General features: G+C 51.8%; 1 protein-coding gene across 1 annotated transcript in view; it reads right to left on the bottom strand.

The window, feature by feature from the left end:
• Positions 1-22,255, bottom strand: part of GPC4 (glypican 4) — a 125,253-nt gene that overhangs the window by 36,200 nt on the left and 66,798 nt on the right. The window contains exon 3 of the mRNA XM_054169527.1: positions 5,966-6,357. Within this exon, the coding sequence (XP_054025502.1) occupies positions 5,966-6,357 (392 nt within the window). The remainder of the gene's footprint in view (positions 1-5,965; positions 6,358-22,255) is intronic.

Here is a 22,255-nt window from a genome sequence, read left to right as displayed (position 1 = left end):
CTATGATTATTCCCTTCCACTGCTGCAGTTGCAGCTCAGGTATTCAGCAGAGGGGGCTTTTGCCCCCCTTGCTTCAGCAAGCTGCTCTCTTGCGTGCAGGATTTCCAGCGCAAGCTGCGAGGGCGAAGTGGAAAGTGTGGTAACTGTGAGCATCCAGGCCGTGCCAGATAGGGGTTTTTTTTTGCAGCTGAGAAAGGTCTCTGGCTAACCTTCCACACTCAAGCAATTAATTCTAGACTTGAAGGCAACTCTACACTCCAGGATCTTCAAAAGGGAAAGAGAAATCACGACGCCACCTCGGGTTCAGGACTCTGATTCGTACCAGATGCGAGGAGCGAAGCCCTCGTGGTCCTGTGTCAAGTCTGGAGACATTTTGATGAATTCTGAGCAGATGGAGCATAAACCTGATCCCTCATCCAGGCACACTTACTGCCTAGCAAGTGATTGCACATTCCCCCAAACCCTACTGGGGCTTAGTGGACGGACCTCCCACCCAAATACCTCATCTGCGTTCTCCAGCGGTGGAAGTCTCATCCCCTGACCACAATACCCTGCCCCAGGGCCAGAAACAACAGCCACCACATCTGCAAAACCCAACCCAGAGGTGGGCAAGCTGGGCCAGGCACTTGGCATGGAGACACGATGCTTGGCCAAGAATGGTTCTCCCTCCCCCACACAGGAGAGCATCCCAGAGACTGGACACCCTCAGCAAGTTTGCCGATGACCCCAAGCTGAGTGGTGCGGTTGGTAAGAGTGAGGGACAGGATGGGAGGCATCCACAGGGACCTGGACAGGCTGCAGGGCTGGGCTGAGGAGAACCTCAGGAGGTCCAATAAGGCCAAGTCCTGCACCTAGGTCAGGATATCAGTGCAGGCTGGGGGGTGATGAGATTGAGAGAAAAGGACCTGGGGGTGCTGGTGGGGGAGAAGCTGGACAGGAGCCAGCACTGGGCACTGGCAGCACAGAAGGTCAATGGCAGCCTGGGCTGCATCCAAAGCAGTGTGGCCAGAGGTGGAGAGAGGGATCCTGCCCCTCTGCTCTGCTTTGGGGAGACCTCACCTGGAGTGCTGTGTCCAGCTCTGGGACCCTCAACACAAGAGACATAGGCCTGATGGTGAGGGTCCAGAGGAGACCACAAAGATGATGAGAGGCCTGGAGCACCTCTGCTACAAAGACAGGCTGAGAGGGTTGGGGCTGTTCAGCCTGGTTGAGAGAGTTGAGAGAGTTGTATTTCAACATCTGAAGGGGACCTGCAGGAAGGCTGGGGAGGCACTGTTCAGAAAGGCCTGTGGGATATGGGGCAGTGGTTTGAAACTGGAGCAGGGGAGATTTAGGTTGGACATGAATGAAGGTGGTGGAACACTGAACAGATTTGCCCAGGGATGTGGTGGAGGTCCCATCCATGAAGCCATTCAAGACCAAACTTGATGTGTCCCTGGGCAGCCTGATCCAGGAGATGTCCCTAATGACTGCAGGGGGGTTGGACAAGATGACCTTTGAGGGTCCCTTCCACCCTGATGCTTTCTGTGAGTCTGTGAACCTGGGAAAGGGGGACCCCATGTGTCACCAAGAGAGTTCCACAACACCCACCCTCAACCTCACCAAGCAGCCTGCAGACACACCTCACACTGGAGTGCTCACCAGGAAAGAGAGACTCAAGGTGTCCAAAGACATCAACCTGCTACTAAATCACAACCTGCTCCTGGAGCCCAGGCCTATTAGCAGGGCAGTTTTGCTGATATTCTCTGCCCCATCACACATGCAGGTTATCTCAGGCTGCTTTTCTCATTTGTCTTCAAGAACAATTAACCTGGAAGCAGACTTTTAATTATTGGTTTCATTTCCAGGGAGAGACCACATCTTCACATTACCCCTGTGAGACAAAGCAATTGGAATGCTTATCTCCCTTACCAACACTGCTTGTGCTGCCTCTGGAATTGCATTCTGCTTCTCAGAGCTGCTGACCACCTTTGATTTTCTCTTTTCCTCCTTTTTTTTTTCCCCTCCCCCCTTTCCTGGCACTCAGGGTGATTCAAACACTGCCTGTCCTTTCAGCCTGGTGTTTTATTCCTCTGTAAGCAGGTAGAGGTACAGTAAAGCTCTCTCTGCCCCATTAAATTGTTGCACTAAATCTTCTGTAGCCCACAGGAAATAAGCTGAGTGTGTTAAAAGGGGATCACTAATATTTCTCTTCCACAGCCATTCTAAAGGAAGTCATCAGACACACCTGCTCCTTCCACCACCCAACTCAGACTGAATCAGCAGATGGACAGAGGTGATTCTGCCCCTCTGTTCTGCTGAGACCTCACCTACAGTGTTGTATCCAGCTCTGGAACCTTCAACACAGGAAGGACATGGAGCTGATGAAGAAGATCCAGAGGAGGGTCATGAAAATGATCAGGGGGTTGCAGCACCTCTGCTGCAAGGGCAGGCTGAGGGAGCTGGGGGTGTTCAGCCTGGAGAAGAGAAGGCTCTGGGGAGACCCTAGAGCAGCCTTCCAGTACCTGAATGGGGCCACAGAGGGACTGTTTCCAAAGGCCTGCAGTGATAGCATGAGGGGAAATGGTTTGATCAGAGAAGATTTAGACTGGATGTCAGGAACAAGTTCTGCACAATAAGGGTGGTAGAGCACAGAACAGGCTGCCCAGGGAGGTGGTTGAGGCCTCATCCCTGGAGATACTCAAGGTGAAGAGGGCTGGACTAGATGACCTTTGGAGGTGCCTTCCAACCCAAACCATTCTATGTTTCTATGAGTCTATAAACTAAAGACAAATGTCATGTAAAAAGAGAAAATCCCCCCAGTTAAACCTCTCCAAAGTGGTTTATAAGAACAGGAAGTTGCCCAGGGAGGATGTGGATGAGGATGTGTCACCCTGCAAGAGGAGTGCCAGGAGACTGCTTAGGTGAATTCAGCCTCTGCTATAACTTAGGAGGTCATGGAGAAGAGGTCTTACAAGGAGAGCCTGAGAGAGCTGTGGTTGTTTAGCCTGGAGAAGAGAAGGCTGAGAGGGAACCTTATTGCTGGCTACAGCGACCTGAAAGGAGGTGAAAGTGAGGCTGGTGTTGGCCTCTTCTCCAAAAAACTAACAGCAGGACATGAGGAAATGGCCTCAAGTTGCAGCAGGGGAGGTCTGGGTTGGAGATGATGAAAAATGCCTTTGCTGCAAGAGTGGTCAGGGATTGGCACAGGCTGCCCAGGGAGGTGGTGGAGTCCCCATCCATGGAGGGGTTCAAGAAACCTGTGGCCATGCTTTGATGGTCTTGATGGTGTTAGGTTGATGGCTGGATGCAATGATCTTAGGTCTTCTCTAACCAAGACAATTCTATGCTATCTCTGTGGCTAACACATCACATCTGTTTGGCCTCCCAAGAATGTGAATGTATGATAAGAGTCTAATTCATGCTGCCTGTGTGGCACCAGGGACAACTTACTCCTGCCCTGTGCATATGGCTCTGGCTTGCTGTTATCATCCAGGTTCTGTTTTGCTCATGCCAGCAGCCTCTCCCTGCACCTGGGAGCAAGGAGCAAACCATCAGCTGCTCCTTAACAGATGCCCAGGGCACCTATGACTCACTGTAATTTGAAGGCAATATTAAGAAGAAGATGATGTGGCCATCAGACAAGCAAACACGGTCATTGCCCCTGCAGGAGGGATTTAATTTCCTGCTCATTGATGTTCCCTAGACAGGAGGACAGCATCAACCTGGGACACGTCCCTGCTGCTAGGCTGCAGCATGACACGGTAGTGCCCCCAGAATGTGCCTTGTGAGGAGAGGCTGAGAGCCCTGGGGCTGTTTAGTCTGCAGAGGAGAAGACCAAGAGGGATCTGACCAATGTCTGTAAATATCTGAGGGGGTCAGGAAGGAAGGGACAGGGACAACCTCTGCTCACTTGTGCCCTGTGATAGGACAAGGGGCAGTGGATGGAAACTCCAGCACAGGAGGTTCCACTTCAACATGAGGAGGAACTTCTTCACTGTGAGGGTCACAGAGCCTTGGAGCAGGCTGCCCAGAGAGGTTGTGGAGTCTCCTTCTCTGGAGACTTTCAAGCCTGTTCCTGTGTGACCTGTGCTGGATTCTATGGTCCTGCTCTGCCAGGAATGACTGGCTACTGGGATGTGCTGCCCAGGGAGATGGTGGAGTCACCTTCCCTGGAAGTGTTTACAAATAAGACTGGATGAGGCACTTGGTGCCATGATTTAGTTGAGCAGATGGTGTTGGGTGATAGGTTGGACTGGATGATCTCTGAGGTCTTTTCCAACCTGGTTAATTCTGTGACTCAAAGATCTCCAGAGGTCCCTTCCAACCCCTAGCACTCTGTGATCACACAACAGCACCACCTACACAGCTGGGAGTTTGGTCCCACCAAAAGCCTTAAGGCCCCTTGTGGTAGTTTTAGGCTATGCCTCTTAACATTTTGCAGACATCTTGAGCAGAAAAGCAGTAAAATGTAAACAAATCACTGCTGGGTGTGAAAAGGAAAGCAAAGATAACCCTAAACAGTCCCATTGGAGGGATATCTACCACAAAATCTTGTCCTCAAAACAATTCACTTGGTGCTGAGAGAGAGCCTGACTTGCTTCTGCTTGACTTTGGCTGCATTGGTTAGGTATTAACTCCCTGCTTCTGTCTCTTCTCCCTTTTGTACAGGGGGAGTAGGGGAAGGTAGAGAGGGAGAAGCCAGTAGCTTCCCCTGGTCTTTGTCCAGGGGGGGTTCTTGAGCTGTTTAGCAATTGTAAATCCCTGTCAATATTGTCAATCCTGTGTATTTTGAGCACATTCAATGCATCCCATTGTAGATTTGCCTGCAAAAACAGCTTCCATTTGCTTCTAAATGGGCTGGGCTGGAAAAGTTAATGATGTTGGGGGGCGGAAATTTCAACCCACCACAGCTGGTTTTGTCCAGGAGGGGTTCTTGTGCTGCTTATCAGTTGTAAATCCCTGTCAACATTGTCAGCCTGTCAACATTGTCAGCCTGTGTATTTTGTACATATGCAACGTGTCCAGAGAAGGGCCACGAGGATGAGCAGAGCGCTGAGCACCTCTCCTATGAGGACAGACTGAGGGAGTTGGGGCTGTTCAGTCTGGAGAAGAGAAGGCTCCCAGGTGACCTCATTGTGGCCTTCCAGGATCTGAAGGGGGCTACAAGAAGGCTGGGGAGGGACTGCTCAGGCTCTCAGGTAGTGATAGCACTAGGGGGAATGGAATGAAGCTGGAGATGGGGAGATTCAGGCTGGAGGTGAGGAGGAAGTTCTTCCCCATGAGAGTGGTGAAGCCCTGGAATGGGTTGCCCAGGGAGGTGGTTGGGGCCCCGTCCCTGGAGGTGTTTAAGCCCAGGCTGGATGAGGCTCTGGGCAGCCTGCTCTAGTGTGGGGTGTCCCTGCCCATGGCAGGGGGGTTGGAACTAGCTGATCCTTGTGGTCCCTTCCAACCCTGACTGATACTATGATACTATGAATCACAGAATCAACCAGGTTGGAAAAGACCTCAAAGATCATCAAGTCCAACCTGTCACCCAAGACCTCATGATACCACGTGCCACATCCAACCCCCTCTTGAACACCCCCAGGGACGGGGACTCCACCACCTCCCTGGGCAGCACATCCCAATGGCTAACAACTCTCTCAGTGAAGAACTTTCTCCTCACCTCCAGCCTAAACTTGAGACTGTGTCCTCTCATTGTGGTGCTGCTTGCCTGGGAGAAGAGACCAACCCCCACCTGGCTACAACCTCACTTCGGGTAGTTGTAGACATGGGGAGGCCATCGTAGATTTGCTTGCAAATACGGATATGGAAGCCAGCTTCCACTGGCTTCCAGCTGGGCTGGTGAGGCAAAGCTAATGTTGGGGTGGGGGTGATGTGGGACTTTCAACCCACCACCCCCCTAGTAAGGACAACAGCGAAAGGCTCCCGTCCACCCTACCCCCCTCCCGCCGCCGGGCCCAGCCGAAAGCGAGGCGCTCACCGCGGACACTTTGCCGACGACGTCCCTGGCCACGGCCAAGCCCTGGGCGAAGGTGCGGGCGGCCACGAAGGCCCTGGTCACCTGCAGCTTCAGCTTGCGGGGCACGTCGCCGAAGGGCTTCAGCTGCTCCGTGTACTTGCTGACGCACTCCAGGTACTCGTCGGTGAAGTGGTACTGGGGGTTGACCAGGCGGAACATGCGCTCCAGCAGGCGCGCCCAGAACTCGTTCAGCATCTCCTCCAGGTTGACGCTGCCCCCCACGTAGTAGCGCTTCAGCTCCACGAAGAGGTCCTTGAAGAGCTCCGAGTTCTGCATGTAGAGGCGGCCGTAGGTCCGCACGAACATGTCGTTCAGAGACTTCTCCGCGTTCTCCAGCAGCTCCTTGAAGAACTCTAAGCAAGAGGGAGGGAAAAAAAAAACCTGCTGGGTTCGGTCCTTCGGCCACAGCAACCTCCAGGCAGTGCTACGGGCTGGGGACAGAGTGGCTGAGAGCAGCCCAGCAGAGAGGGACCTGGGGGTAGTGGCGGACAGCAGCTGAACAGGAGCCAGCAGAGTGCCCAGGGGGCCAAGAAGGCCAAGGGCATCCTGGCCTGCATCAGGAGCAGTGTGGCCAGCAGGAGCAGGGAGGTCATTGTGCCCTGTGCTCAGCACTGGTTAGGCCACACCTTGAGTCCTGTGGCCAGTTCTGGGCTCCTCAGTTTAAGAAGGACATTGAGAGACTTGAAGGTGTCCAGAGAAGGGCAACAAGGCTGGGGAGGGGTCTGGAGCACAGCCCTGTGAGGAGAGGCTGAGGGAGCTGGGGTTGCTTGGCCTGGAGAAGAGGAGGCTCAGGGGAGACCTTCTTGCTCTCTCCAACTCCCTGAAGGGAGGTTGTAGCCAGGTGGGGGTTGGTCTCTTCTCCCAGGCAACCAGCACCAGAACAAGAGGACACAGTCTCCAGCTGTGCCAGGGGAGGTTTAGGCTGGAGGTGAGGAGAAAGTTCTTCCCAGCAAGAGTAATTTGCCATTGGAAGGTGCTGCCCAGGGAGGTGGTGGAGTCCCCGTCCCTGGAGGTGTTCAAAATAGGCTTGGATGTGGCACTTGGAGCCATGGTTTAGTTGACAGGAAGTATTAGGTAATAGGTTGGACTTGATGATCTCTGAGGTCTTTTCCAACCTGGTTGATTCTGTGAGGCAGGGGAAACACTGAATCAAGAGAATGCTAGCAGGATGAAGGGGACCTTTGGAGATCGTCTGGTCCAACACCACTGCCAAAGGGGGACCCAGGGCAGGCCACACAGGAATGCAACCAGGTGGGTCACAGGATCAGAGGATGTTAGGGGTTGGAAGGGACCTCTGGAGATCATCAAGTGCACCCCCCCTGCCAGAGCAGGACTATAGAATCCAGCACAGCTCACACAGAAATGCATCCAGAGAAGTCTTGAAAGTCTCTATAGAGGAGGAGACTCCACAACCTCTCTGGACAGCCTGCTCCAGGGCTCCAGCACCTTCACAGGAAAGAAGTTTCTCCTCATGTTGAAGTGGAACCTTCTGTACCTGTTGCTCCTTGGCCTGGAGCACAAGTACCACAAGGTGAGGGAGCTGGGGTGGTCCAGTCAGGAGAAGAGAAGAGTGAGAGCAGACCTCATCACACACTACAGCTCCCTGAGAGGAGGTTGAGGTGAGGAGGGGGCAGCCTTTTCTCTGTGATGACGAGTGACAGGACCAGAGGAAACGGATGCAAGCTGTGCCAGGGGAGGTTCAGGCTGGATGTTACGAAGTGTTGCTTCACTGAAAGGATTCTCAGACAGTGGAGTGGTCTGCCCAGGGCAGTGCTGGAGTCACCATCCCCAGGGGCATTCAAGTGGCACGTGGACCTAGTGCTTAAGGACACGGTTTGGTGGTGACCTTGCAGTGCTGGGTTGAAGGTTGGACTGGATCATCTTGGAGGTCTCTTCCAACCAGAGATGCAATTCTGTTCCACTGCTCCAGCCCCCTCACCATAAAGAAGTTACTGGGCAATGGGTTGTGTGTTCACACACTCCTACAACCACTGCCACTGCTCTACTGGGAAACTCAGCTTAAGGAGACCACCACCCAAATGAAAGGGAAGGGTAAGGGGCTCCCTAAACATTTGCCAACACTTTCTACATCTCACAGTTTTGGATTACTCTTCACAAAGCAACCTCAGCAACCTCTCTCTAGATTGGAAGGCTTGTGTGAGTGCAACTTCTGCTGAGGCAAAACTGGACCACCATGGCAAAAGTCAGCAGGGAGGGAAAAAGAGCAGTTTATGTGGCTTAGAAGAAGTCACTTCAAAGAGCAAGACTTCCAGAGAGCACAAAGTGGGAGGGGGGGAAAGGTTACCTAAAGTCTGGCCCAAATGGATCTTTTTCAGCCCTTGTCAATCCTTTTGAGTCAATGATTGTAAATCAGCCTCAAAAGGGAACAGTTTTCAACACAATTCAAACCCACAAAAATCTACCTGCTGCTTCCTTCCCCTCTCTTGCCAGTTTGTCAGGTCTCAGGGCAGGGCCTGTCTCTAATTACCTAATTGGCCTTGATTGCAGATGGGACTTCAGATGTTTGCAGCAGTACCAACAAAATAAAACAACCAACCCACCATTAAGCCAAAATTTACTCTAAATCCGAGGGCTACACACTTGGCACACAACTGACAAGAGATTTTTCTGTTGATGAAGGGCAGACAAGAGCCCTTGGGCTTCATCAGCTTCCAAAAGCCAATCCCCTGCTTTGGTTCCCCCTCCAACAGTGTCAGGCTGCCTCGTGCCAGAAGGCAGCTGCTGCCCGAGTGCTGTCACCACAGCCTGGCAGTGCCACACACTCCTGCAGCACTGATATCCAACTGACCTGATGGCATGTGGCACATCAGAGAATATAGAATACAACAGAATTAACCAGATTGGAAAAGACCTCTGAGATCAGCTCCAACCTATCACCCAATATCATGTAATCAACTAAACCATGGCACCAAGGGCCACATTCAGGCTCTTTTTAAACACCTCCAGGGATGGTGACTCCACCACCTCCCTGGGCAGCACATCCCAATGGCCAATCACTCCTTCCGAGAAGAATTGCTCCCTAACATCCAGCCCAAACCTCCCCTGGCACAGCTTGAGACTGTGTCCTCTTGTTCTGGTGCTGGCTGCCTGGGAGAAGAGACCTGGCTACAGCCTACCTTCAGGTAGTTCATAGAATCATAGTATAGAATCATAGAACCAATCAGGTTGGAAAAGACCTCAAAGATCATCAAGTCCAACCTGTCACCCCAGACCTCATGACTACTAAATCATGGCACCAAGTGCCACATCCAATCCCTTCTTGAACACCTCCAGGGACAGTGTAGAGAGCAATGAGGTCTCCCCTGAGCCTCCTCTTCTCCAGGCTAAGCAATCCCAGCTCCCTCAGCCTCTCCTCACAGGGCTGTGCTCCAGACCCCTCCCCAGCTTTCTTGCCCTTCTCTGGACACCTTCCAGCATCTCAACATCCTTCCTAAACTGTGGGGCCCAGAACTGGACACAGGACTCGAGGTGTGGCCTAACCAATGCTCAGCACAGGGCAGAATGACCTCCCTGCTCCTGCTGGCCACACTGTTCCTGATGCAGGCCAGGATGCCATTGGCCTTCTTGGCCATCTGGGCACACAGATGCATCTGCCTGGGCAGCTTAAAGAACATCCTCTACCCAGACAGTGCCACCAAAGCCTTGGCACGTGGGTCAAAGCAAAGACCAGCACACCACAAAGCCTTTGCCTTGGTGAGGTGTGATGGGTTGAAATTCCACACACCCCCCAACATCAAATTGCCAGAGCAGCTCAGCTGGAAGCAAATGAAGCTGTATTTACAAGCACAACTACAATCTAAACCATGAAATGTGATGAATCTGCACAAAATAGTCAATATTTGTATATATTTGCAATTTATGAACAACATAAGAACCCCTGGACAAAACCAGGGGGGGTTACCAACAGCTTCCCACCCCCTGCTCCCTTCCCTCCCCGCCCTGTACAGGGGCTTAGAGGAGAAAGGGGAAAAGCAGAGAGTTGCTGTTAGTGCTTAGCCACAACAAAGCAATGCAGCCAAGGTCAGCAAAGCCAGCAGAAGCCAGAGCAAGTGAAGGAAGCTACAAGAGAAGAGAGTTAGTTTACAGCCCTAACTTGATGTTGGTTTTCAGACCAATGGGATTATTTCAGACCTTATCATCCTTTTCCCTTTTGCATCCAGCGGTGATTTATTTCCATTCTACCACTTTCTGTTCAAGAGCTGTGGAAAAGTTTCTAGGCACAGCCTAAAACTACCCCAGTGAGGTCAGCTGTCTGAGGTTTACCAAAGCCAGCTGCTGGGTCCTGCTCTTGGCTCACAACCACCCCATGAACACTCCAGGCTTGGGGCAGAGCAGCTGCAAGCTGCCCAGCAGAAAAGGGGCTGGGGTTTGAGAAGTGGCTGGGTTTGGTGAGAAGTTTTAATTTCCTTTATTTACCTTCCTTTGGGGCAAGGAAAAGCTGCTGGCTGGAAGACTGCAGGTGCACAGGTAGCTGCTGCTCATTAGGTTGCATTTTTTTTGTGCAGGATAATTAATGAGCATAGCTGGTGCTAGCCCAGCTGGAGAGATGAAGTGCTCTACAGTTTATAGTTTGTTCAGCTTCCTGGACACAGTTTATTCAACTTCCACTCTGGAGTGCAACCAATGAAATGAGTTTGGGCAGGAGAATAAACTGGTTCTGGTTAATATGAACCACAGAATTATCATAGTATCAGTCAGGGTTGGGAGGGACCACAAGGATCAGCTAGTTCCAACCCCCCTGCCATGGCCAAGGACACCTCACACTAGATCAGACTGCCCAGAGCCTCAGCCAGCCTGGGCTTAAACACCTCCAGGGACAGGGCCTCAACCACCTCCCTGGACAACCCATTGCAGGGCTTCACCACTCTCATGGGGAAGAACTTCCTCCTCACCTCCAGCCTGAATCTCCCCACCTCCAGCTTCATTCCATTCCCCCTAGTCCTATCACTACCTGAGATCCTGAGAAGTCCTTCCCCGGCCTTCTTGTAGCCCCCTTCAGATACTGGAAGGCCACAATGAGGTCACCTGGGAGCCTTCTCTTCTCCAGACTGAACAGCCCCAACTCCTTCAGTCTGTCCTCATAGGAGAGGTGCTCTAGCCCTATGCTCATCCTTGTGGCCCTTAATTATCATAGTATCAGTCAGGGTTGGAAGGGACCTCAAGGCTCAGCCAGTTCCAACCCCCCTGCCATGGCCAGGGACTCCTCACACTACAGCAAGTTGCTCACAGCCACATCCAGCCTGGCCCTAAAAAATTCCAGGGATGAGGCTTCCACCACCTCCCTGGGCAACCTTAAAATCTTCCAGGGCTGGGTTCCTCCCTGTTCCAGTTTCTCACCAGCCTTATGGCATAGAACTTCTTGAGGTTCTATGATTCTGTCCCTGTCCCTCGAACCGGGGAGCCCAGAGCCAGAAGCAATATTCCCAGTGAGGTCTCAGCAGGGCAGAGTAGAAGGGGGGAAACCAGGTCAAACAGGCAGTGTTGGCTCCCCACCACAGTGTCTGGGAAGGGCAAAAGACCTTGTCACAAAGGGCTTTTGAGGCAGACCTGACTGCTTTGCATTCAGATCAGTGCCCAAATATCTGTGGAGGGGAAGCTTGGGTGGCAGAGAAGCAATTAAACCTTTCACCATAATCCAAGCAGGTAAGTCCCCTGCCTTACAGCACTGCTGCTGACAGGAGCTGTGCAGGAGATTTCCCCACCAAGAGAATCTCCAACTCTAATTCCTTTTGGAGGAGTTTGCTGCTGCATCTCCCAGCTCTTGTGTGTGCCTGGCGTGCAAAGTCTTTCCATCAACAAGGCGTTTGAGGGACACTAAAAGGGTCTGAGGAGCAAAGGAAGGAAGTGAGCCTTCAAAATGATTAAGTGAATTAGAAATTAATATACACCAAGCTAATCTCTGTAGTATAAACTCAACAGCCACACACCCAAAAGCAGCCTGCCCTGGAGAGGAAATGCCAGTCATGGGAACCAGAGTGGAGGCTCCTGCTGATATTGGACAGAGGACGTGTTGGGTGTTTGAAATCAATCTCTTCTTCCTTGGATCATTTCTCTTGTGCTCCTAAGAGGCTGCATTATATACAGGCATGTCAGGCACTGAGGCCCATGACTTTCTTGGTCAGGAACTCCAAGAATGTTTCAGCTTTTGCAGCAAATGTTTTCTGTGTTAGGGCTTTGTTTGTACTGGAGCACTTTGAAGAGGAGAAGCTGAAACTTCAGCATACTTGCAATACGGTTTAACAAGGTCGAAATTCACACTGGGCCAAAATATTCCCCCCCCACCCCCACCCCTGTCCCTTCTAACAACTTCTGGCTCTAAGGATTACTCCTTTGAGGATTAGGGGAGGGAAAAAAAGCCAAGGAGGCATGTTTTATTAAAAAATATTTACTGAATGTGAGTCACAGAAAGGCAGAAGCCTGCTGGTGGCATCCATGAAACGATACCCTGGCACCGTGGGGTGCCAGCATCCCCCCTGGGGCACATGATGGTGTCCCCTGGTGGCACTCACCCTTGCTTGCCTCAGCTGCATGCTGTGGAGATTTGGTCCAAAATGGCCCAAGTGTATTTGGCCTAATGGACCCCTCCCCTGTTCTTCCTTTTAACTCATCCATCACAGAACCCCAGAATTGTTTGGGTTGGAAAAGCCCTCTGAGATCACCGAGCCCAACCATCAGCCCAACACCACCATGCCCATTAAACCACGTCCAGATGTGCCATGTCCACACAATTTTTGGCCAGCTCCAGGGACTCCACCACCTCCCTGTGCAGCCTGACCAACCTTGCAGTAAAGAAATTCTTCCTGTGCTCTAACCCAAATCTCCCCTGGCAGAATTCCAGGCCTTTTCCTCTCATTCTATCACCTCAGACTGGTGAGAAGAGAGCAACCCCCTCCTCACTGCAACCTCCTTTCATCTGACTTGGTGAGTTTCATCTGAGTTTCAACAAAGCTGGGGAGGGGCTTGGAACACAAGCCCTATGAGGAGAGACTGAGGGAGCTGGGGTTGCTTAGCCTGGAGAAGAGGAGACTCAGGGGAGACCTTCTTGCTCTCTACAACAGGCAGAGGCTGGTCTCTTCTCCCAGGCAACCAGCACCAGAACAAGAGGACACAGTCTCAGGCTGCACCAGGGGAGGTTTAGGCTAGAGGTGAGGAGGAAGTTCTACACAGAGTGATTGGCCATTGGAATGGGCTGCCTGGGGAGGTGGTGGAGTCACCATCCCTGGAGGTGTTCAGGAGGAGACCTGATAGGGTGCTTGGTTGCATGGTTTAGTCGATTAGATGGTGTTGGATGATAGGTTGGACTGGATGATCTTGAAGGTCTCTTCCAACCTGGTCTATTCTATTCTATTCTATTCTATTCTATTCTATTCTATTCTATTCTATTCTATTCTATTCTATTCTATTCAATTCTATTCTATTCTATTCTATTCAGGGAGCTGGGGTTGTTCAGTCTGGAGAAGAGAAGGCTGAGGGAAGACCTCATAGCTCACTACAAATCCATGAAGGGAGGTTGGAGTGAGGAAGGGGCAGCCTCTTCTCCTTGGGGGCAAATGACAGGACCAGAGGAAACGGTTTCAAGCTGCACCACGAGAGGTTCAGGCTGGATATCAGGAAACAGTTCCTCACTGAAAGGATTCTCAAACATTGGAGTGGTCTGCCCAGGGCAGTGCTGGAGTCACCATCCCTAGGGGTGTTCAAGTGGCATGTGGACCTAGTGCTTAAGGACATGGCTTGGTGTTGACCTTTTAGTGCTGGGTTAAGGGTTGGACTGATCTTGGAAGGTCTCCTTGGAAGGTATTCTGTGATATGATACAGATAGAATCATAGAGCTGTTGAGGTTGGAGGAGACCTCTGAGAGCACCCAACGTTTTACTCTAGCTGCTAGCACACTTCAAGCCTGCATCCTCACTTTCTGTCCTCCAGCATCAGGAAATCACCTTGGGCACAGTGAGGGACATGAAGCTTCTCTCTGTGCAACCCAATCTGCAACACAGAGAAGCAAGGCCAAAAGCCCTTTTATGACTTCAGTGCTAACCTGCCTGGTAACTCCCTACATCTAATTAGATATTCATTCTCCCCTTCACAGAAACAAGCTGATCAGCAAACACCAAGGTAACCCAGCATTAACCCTGCCACCACAGGAAGAAAAATGGGGCAGGTCCTTCTCCTTACATCTTGACTGTTGGCTGGGGAAAATAAATGAGCACCTTTCATTTGTGTTAGAAGCTGCCTTGCTCTCCAACAAAGCAAACACACAAAGGCCTCGCTTGCTTATTTTACAGCACTGTAAAAGCACGTTTTACAGCTGTGTTGCAAGCAATCTGTACTCATTAAATTATCACTCTGACAGGCTTCCTGTGAAAAGCTGTCAAATGCAAACATTTCTCACACACAACAAATCATACTCGGCTGCTGCTCTCCGAGACGCTGCTATCTGGAGGCTCCCCTTCCCTTCCCTGCCTCCCTCCCCCAGCTATCTGGTTTGAACTCCCCCTCTGTCCACAAACAGGCAGGAAGGGCTTAGAAGCTCAGTTGGTAAAGACCTCCAAAATCACTGAGCCCAACCATCAATGCATGCCCACTAAACCACGTCCCATAGTGCCATGGCCACAGGTTTCCTGAACGCCTCTAGTGACAGGGACTCCACCACCGCCCTGGGTAGCCTGTGCCAATCCCTGACCTAAAACCTTGCTTCACAAACTGCCCTGTGGAACCACACAGAACCACAGAATTTACCAGGTTGGAAAAGACCTTGGAGATCATCAAGTCCAACCTATCACCCAACACCATCTGATCAACTAAACCATGGCACCAAGTGCCTCATCCAGGCTCTTCTTAAGCACTTCCAGGGATGGTGACTCCACCACCGCCCTGGGCAGCCTGTGCCAATCCCTGACCTAAAACCTTGCTTCACAAACTGCCCTGTGGAACCACACAGAACCACAGAATTTACCAGGTTGGAAAAGACCTCTGAGATCATCAAGTCCAACCTATCACCCAACACCATCTGATCAACTAAACCATGGCACTAAGTGCCTCATCCAGGCTCTTCTTAAACACTTCCAGGGATGGTGACTCCACCACCGCCCTGGGCAGCCTGTGCCAATCCCTGACCTAAAACTTTGCTTCCCAAACTGCCCTCTGGAATCACACAGAACCACAGAATTTACCAGGTTGGAAAAGACCTTGGAGATCAAGTCCAACCTATCACCCAACACCATCTGATCAACTAAACCATGGCACCAAGTGCCTCTATCCAGGCTCTTCTTAAACACTTCCAGGGATGGTGACTCCACCACTGCCCTGGGCAGCCTGTGCCAATCCCTGACCTAAAACCTTGCTTCCCAAATTGCCCTGTGGAAGCAGCACATGGCTTGAAGGTCTCCCTGGCTCTCCTGGCTAAGAGTAGAGTGTGGACAGATGTCTGGGTTACACAGAGAGGACAGACCATAGACAAGGCTTTGGAACAGGCTGCCCAAGGAAGTGGTGAAGTCACCATCCCTGGGGGGTGTTCAAAAATGAGCAGAGCTGAAACTCTGGGACATGATCTAGTGGTCATGGGGGTGTTGGGTAGAAAGTTGGACTTGAAGATCTGGATGTGGTGCTGAGGGATGTGGGTTAGTGGCAGTGGCTTAGCAGTGATGGGACTGAGAGCTCTGGGTGAGTGGTTAGGCTTGATGATCTCAAAGGTCTCTTCCAACCTCAGCAGTTCTGTGATTCTAAAGGAACTCAGAGGAAAGGAGACAAATAGAATAGAACAGAACAGAACAGAACACCCCCAGTGATGGTGACTCCACCACCTCCCTGGGCAGCACATTCCAATGGCCAATCTCTCTTGCCAGGAAGAACTTTCTCCTCACCTCCAGCCTAAACCTCCCCTGACACAGCTTGAGACTGTGTCCTCTTGTGCTGGTGCTGCTTGCCTGGGAGAGGAGACCAACCCCCACCTGGCTACAACCACTCTTCAGGGAGTTGTAGAGAGCAAGAAGGTCTCCCCTGAGCCTCCTCTTCTGCAGGCTAAGCAACCCCAGCTCCCTCAGCCTCTCCTCACAGGGCTGTGCTCCAGACCCTTCAGATGTTTCACAGCTGTTTTCCCCCTGAAGGTGAAGCCATCCCCAGCCATGCCACCTATTCCAGGAGACATTTTCCTTTCTCCTAAAAGTGCCTCACTATTTTTCACAGGCCTTCACTTCCTCCATCCATTGCACTCACTGCCTTTGTAATTTCCACCAGGGAAAAGCAACCAAGAGCTTAACAACCTCCTTCCAGCAGTGCTGAGACCCTGATGAACACACACTGCTAGCACATTTACTGCACATCAGCTCAGGAAGGGCAGGGCAAATCCACAAGCTGTTCCTCTGTCCTCCTTTCAAACATGTGTTAGCACTTACTGACATGGGAAGAGCTCTTCTGTGAAGTCTGAAGAAGTACAGGCTTCAAAATCATGCCAGGGTCACAGCAACAGCCCCAACATGTGAACCCTGGGAGAGCTAGGAGGGACAACATCATCCTGCCAGACTCTGCTTGATTAGTGAAAGGGTTCAAGATAGCAACAGCATATGGGCTGCAGCCTTAAGGGAGTTAAAGACAAAACCAAACCCCCAGGATTTCTAGGGCTTGTTGTTTCTGGAGGGCCCAGGAGCATGATCTCCATCTGCACCATGGGGCTAGCTGCAGCTCAGAAAAGCAGGGCAGAAGATAACACACAGTATGAGACCACCACCATCATCACACTGAGACCAAGCTCATGAAAAGAAAAAGAAGCCTTGAAGGGGTAGGGGGGAGGGGGGGAAGTGCAGAGATTGTGTCCTGGGCTTGGCTAGGATAGGGTGAATTTTCTCACAAGAACCTGAGAGTTGGCTCAACAACTGAAGCAGCCAATGGGGTGTTCATTAAATCCTTTGGCAAAGACCTCCAAGACCATGAGTCCAATCATTCTCTAAGTCTGGGGCTAAACCACATCCCTCAGCACCACCTCTCTGCCCCTTTGAAACCCCTCCAGGGATGGGCATTCAACCACCTCCCTGGGCAGCCTGTGCCAGGCTTGGAGAACCCTTTCAGTCAAGAAGTGTCTTCTCACATCCAACCTAAAATCCCCTGGTGCAACCTCAGGCTGCTTCCTCTCATCCTATTGCTTGTTACTTAAATCCCTGGACCTGGCTCCAACCTACTTTCAGGGAGGTATAGAGAGCCAGAAGGTTTCCCCTCAGCCTCCTCTTCTCCACATTAAACAAGAGAACAAGAACAAGAGGACACAGTCTCAAGCTGTGCCAGGGGAGGTTTAGGCTGGATGTTAGGAAGAAATTCTTCCTAGGAAGAGAGATTGGCCATTGGGATGTGCTGCCCAGGGAGGTGTTTAGAAGACTTAATGAGGCACTTGGTGCCATGGTTTAGTTGATCAGATGGTGTTGGGTGATAGGTTGGACTTGATGATCTCCAAGGTCTTTTCCAACCTTGTTAATTCTGTTCTATTCTAAATAATCCCAGTTCCCTCAGCTGCTCCTCATAAGACCTGTTCTCCAGCTAGCATATTGAGGCCATGCCAGCTAGCTAAGAGGGGGGCTGGCCCAGGCACTCTGGGATATCACAGAATCAGCCAGGTTGGAAAAGACCTCAGAGATCATCAAGTCCAACCTGTCACCCAACACCTCCTGGCTACTAAACCATGGCTCCAAGTGCCACATCCAATCCCTTTTTGAACACTTCCAGGGATGGTGACTCCACCACTTCCCTGGGCAGCACATTCCAACGGCCAACAACTCTTTCTGGGAAGAACTTTCTCCTCACCTCCAGCCTAAACCTCCCCTGGCACAGCTGGAGACTGTGTCCTCTTGTTCTGGTGCTGCTTGCTTGGGAGAAGAGACCAAGCCCCACCTGGCTACAACCTCCCTTCAGGGAGTTGGAGAGAGCAAGAAGGTCTCCCCTGAGCCTCCTCTTCTCCAGGCTAAGCAACCCCAGCTCCCTCAGCCTCTCCTCACAGGGCTTGTGCTTGAGACCTCTCCCCAGCCTCGTTGCCCTTCTCTGGACACCTTCAAGAGTCTCAATATATGTTTTAATGGCCATGGTGGTGTTAGGCTGATGATTGGACTTGATGATCTCAGAGGTCTTTTCCAACCCAAACAATTCTGGGATGCTATGATTCATTCTAGCAGATCTCTCAAACACTTCTATTATTTCTCAGCTGCTTTAGCCTGCTGACCCACCCCCACTGGGTACCAACACACCAACTTCCCACCCCAAAGAGCCATCACCACCTGCAAAACCTGAAAGTGTGTTCCTTCAGGTTGCCTCTCACTTACCCCCAGTTCAGAGCAGCTTCTTGGGACACTCATTAGGATACTTCACACATACACATTCTTCCAAGCCTCCCTTCCTGCTCCTGTGGAAGGGCCTGAGGAGGACCCACGCTGCTGCTGACTGGTGGGCACTGTTCTCTCATTCCTGTTACCTCAGTTGCCCTCACCCTGCTGTACTTCATGGAATCATGGAATTGTTTGGGCTGGCAAAGCCCTCTAAGATCACTGAGTGCAGCCATCAACCTAAGATCACCATGGCCCTTAAACCAGGTCCCCAGGTGCCACAGCCACACCTTTCTTGAACACCTCCAGGGATGGGGACTCCACTGCCTCCCTGGGCAGCCTGTGCCAACCCCTGACCAAAAGCAATTTTCTCCAAGAGCTCTTCCAGCCAAGGCCACCTCTCTTACCTCTTGGGTCCAGCATGCAAACAGCTGAGCACTGAGGCACTGCAGGATGTTTAACGCTAACCAAACAGCTCCAGCTCCACACCACTGGATCACATCCCCCAGCCCGCCACAAGACCCCACAAGAGCACCATCTGAGGGAGCAGCTCCCAGGGCTCTGCAAGCAACCCAAGCCCTAGGTGAGTCCTTTGTGCAGGAAGGAGGAAGAGAGAGTTAATTTTAACCAGACAAACAATAGCTCATTGACTGGGTGACAGCAATTAGTAACCAGAGAGGGGCAGGCTCGTTTCCTGCAGCCCAGCAGAAAGCACACTGCCTGCATCTTTGCTTTGGGGAAAAACCTGGCTGGATGTTAGGAAGAAGCTCTTCATGGAAAGAGTTATTGGCCATTGGGATGTGCTGCCCAGGGAGGTGGTGGAGTCACCATCACTGGAGGTGTTTAGGAAGAGACTGGATGAGGCACTTGGTGCCATGGTTTAGTTGATCAGATGGTGTTGGGTGATAGGTTGGACTTGATGATCTCAAAGGTCTCTTCCAACCTGGTTAATTCTATTCTATTCTATTCTATTCTATTCTACTCTACTCTACTCTACCCCAAAGAAGCCTTTACCTGGCACCCTAACACTACAACTGCTTGAACCTGAGGTGGCAGAAGACTGCTTGATGCCTTGCAAGCCCAGACATAAAGTGGCTTTGCCCATTGCTGAAGTCTTTGCTCAGCTCCACACTCTAGTCTCATCTGAGTTTGTTTCATCCCCATCTATAGGGCAGGAGCCTCCCCCACTTTGAGATCTCCTCCTTCTGAGATGATTTGACCCTAGGATCTTTCTGAGCCTCCCAAGCCAGTGGTTTGGTCCCCACCACTGTCAGGAAAGCATCCCCCTTCCCCATGAGCATGACTGAAGCTCAGGGGGGTTTACAGACCTTCTTCTGAGCATACAAACCACAGGTCTGGTCCTCTGCACTGTCAGACAAGCATCACAGAATTGTCAGGGTTAGAAGGGAGGGACCCAGAACTTGGCCTTGTTGAATCTCATACGACTGACCTCTGCCCATTGATGCAGCCTGGCCAGGTCCCTCTGCAGAGCCTTCCTACCTACCCTCCAGCAGACCAGCACTCCCTCCCATCATAGTGTCATGTACATCTCATGTCTCCATGGTCAGAAGGACACATTTAATACCTCAGCTTGGTAGTTAAGCTGCATTATGCAAAGCCAGAATGACACTCCTGCCTCCGACAGTCACCCCCAGGTTGCCCTGGGATAAGCCTGGCCACAGCAACCCCATGCAGAGCTACAGGCTGGGGTCAGAGTGGCTGGAGAGCAGCCAGGCAGAGAGGGACCTGGGGGTACTGGTTGATGGTAAGCTGAACGTGAGCCTGCAGTGTGCCCAGGGGGCCAAGAAGGCCAATGGCATCCTGGCCTGCATCAGGAAGAGTGTGGCCAGCAGGAGCAGGGAAGTCATTGTGCCCTGTGCTCAGCACTGGTTAGGCCACACCTTGAGTCCTGTGTCCAGTTCTGGGCTCCTCAGGTTAGGAAAGATGTTGAGATGCTGGAAGGTGTCCAGAGAAGGGCAAGAAAGCTGGGGAGGGGTCTGGAGCACAGCCCTGTGAGGAGAGGCTGAGGGAGCTGGGGTTGCTTAGCCTGCAGAAGAGGAGGCTCAGGGGAGACCTTCTTGCTCTCTCCAGCTCCCTGAAGGGAGGTTGTAGCCAGGTGGGGGTTGGTCTCTTCTCCCAGGCAAGCAGCACCAGAACAAGAGGACACAGTCTCAAGCTGTGCCAGGGGAGGTTTGGGCTGGAGGTGAGGAAGAAATTCTTCATAGAGAGAGAGATTGCCCATTGGGATGTGCTGCCCAGGGAGGTGGTGGAGTCACCATCCCTGGAGGTATTTAGGAGGAGACTGGATGGGGTGCTTGGTGCCATGGTTTAGTTGATTAGGTGGTGTTGGATGATAGGTTGGACACAATGATCTTGAAGGTCTCTTCCAACCTGGTTTATTCTATTCTATTCTATTCCAAGGTTGTTTTCCCACAAGTGTCATCTCCCTGGGCATGAGGCACCTCAGCAGGTTGGTTTGCTCTGTTGCCTGCAGCAAGCTGATTGATGCTGTTGTAAGCCATCATTATTGCTAGAGAGCCCCAGACCTTCTCTTTTCAGGCTGGGAAGAAACTTGCCTTGTGGTACAGGCTGGAGGAGCACAGTCTTTAATCACAGAATCATAGAATTGTTAGGGTTGGAGGGGCCCCCAAGGATCATCCAGGTCCAACCCCCCTGCCATGGCCAGGGACACCTCACACTCCAGCAGGTTGCTCACAGCCACCTCCAGCCTGGCTGCAAAAACCTCCAGGCAGGAGGCTTCCACCACCTCCCTGGGCAACCTTCTCAAGGAGCAAGACTAAAACTCACAGTGGTTTATGTCACCTCCTATAAATCTGCTGATGCAGAGGAGCCAACAAAACCAAAGACACAAAGCAGCAGCACACTTCCATGGCACAGACAAGTTGTTGCATTACTGTTGCAGTGAGGGGGCAAGCAAAACAAGAGCCCCCAAAGTGGGATCTCCTGAAGGCAGTGTGTTTGGTGGTTGCTCCCTCTTGCTGCTCCTAAATCACTCCATCCCTGCCCCAGGAAGAACAGGCCCCAACCCAAGTCACAGAATCATTTTGGTTGGACCTTTAAGATCATTGAGTCCAACCATTCTCTGTCCCTTCCCAGCTCTGGTGCTAAATCATCTCTGTCAGGACCACATCTCTGTGGTGGATTCAACCACCTCCCTGGGCAGCCTGTGCCACTCTTTGAGAACCCTTTTGAGGGTGAAACTGCTCCTAAACCTCCCCTGGTGCAACTTGAAGCCATTTCCTCTTGTCCTATAGCTTGTTCCTAGGAAGAAGAGAGCAACCCCCACCTCACTCCAACCTCCTTTCAAGTAGCTGCAGAGGACAGCTCCTGCTGTGCCACGACACCCAGAGCTGCCTCCTGCAGAGAGAATTGAGCTGGCAGCCAGGACTAACTCTATGGTCCTGGGTGCCACAGACATGGGGGGAACCTGGCACACAAGCAGGGTGAGGCCTCAGGTCTCTGCTCTTGCAGGCAGCTTCCAATCAAAGAGTAAATGCCAGCTGGAGGTCCCCAAAGGGCAGTTATTTCAGTAGGGCAGAGTGCCCCCTTGCTCTGCCAGATTCTAACTATAGGAGCAGCAGGCTGGGCACCTGCAGGGCTCATCTTTCACTGTTTGCTTCCAGGCTGACTGCAGCAGGAGAGAAGAGACCACCAAAAGCTTTCCCTCCTCCCTTCTGCCTCATTCCTGGTTATTAATACTTGCCAGCCATGTGTCTTGCTGTCCCCAGCACACCTCCCTGCTAACTCCTACCTGGAGACAGCAGCTGGAAGCCCAGGGTTTACCTCAACAACAAAAACCAAACTCAGAAATGAAATTCCCAGGGTTGTTGTCCCATTTCAGCAGGGTTTGGAAGCTGTTTGGCCAGTGCTCCCCACTACTAGACACTCACTCAGCCACAGGTCAGATACT

Source organism: Dryobates pubescens, chromosome 18, assembly GCF_014839835.1.
Source record: "Dryobates pubescens isolate bDryPub1 chromosome 18, bDryPub1.pri, whole genome shotgun sequence".
Lineage (NCBI taxonomy): Eukaryota > Metazoa > Chordata > Aves > Piciformes > Picidae > Dryobates > Dryobates pubescens.
Note: the sequence above shows the minus strand (reverse complement) of the source record. Positions and strands in the feature narration are given on the sequence as shown.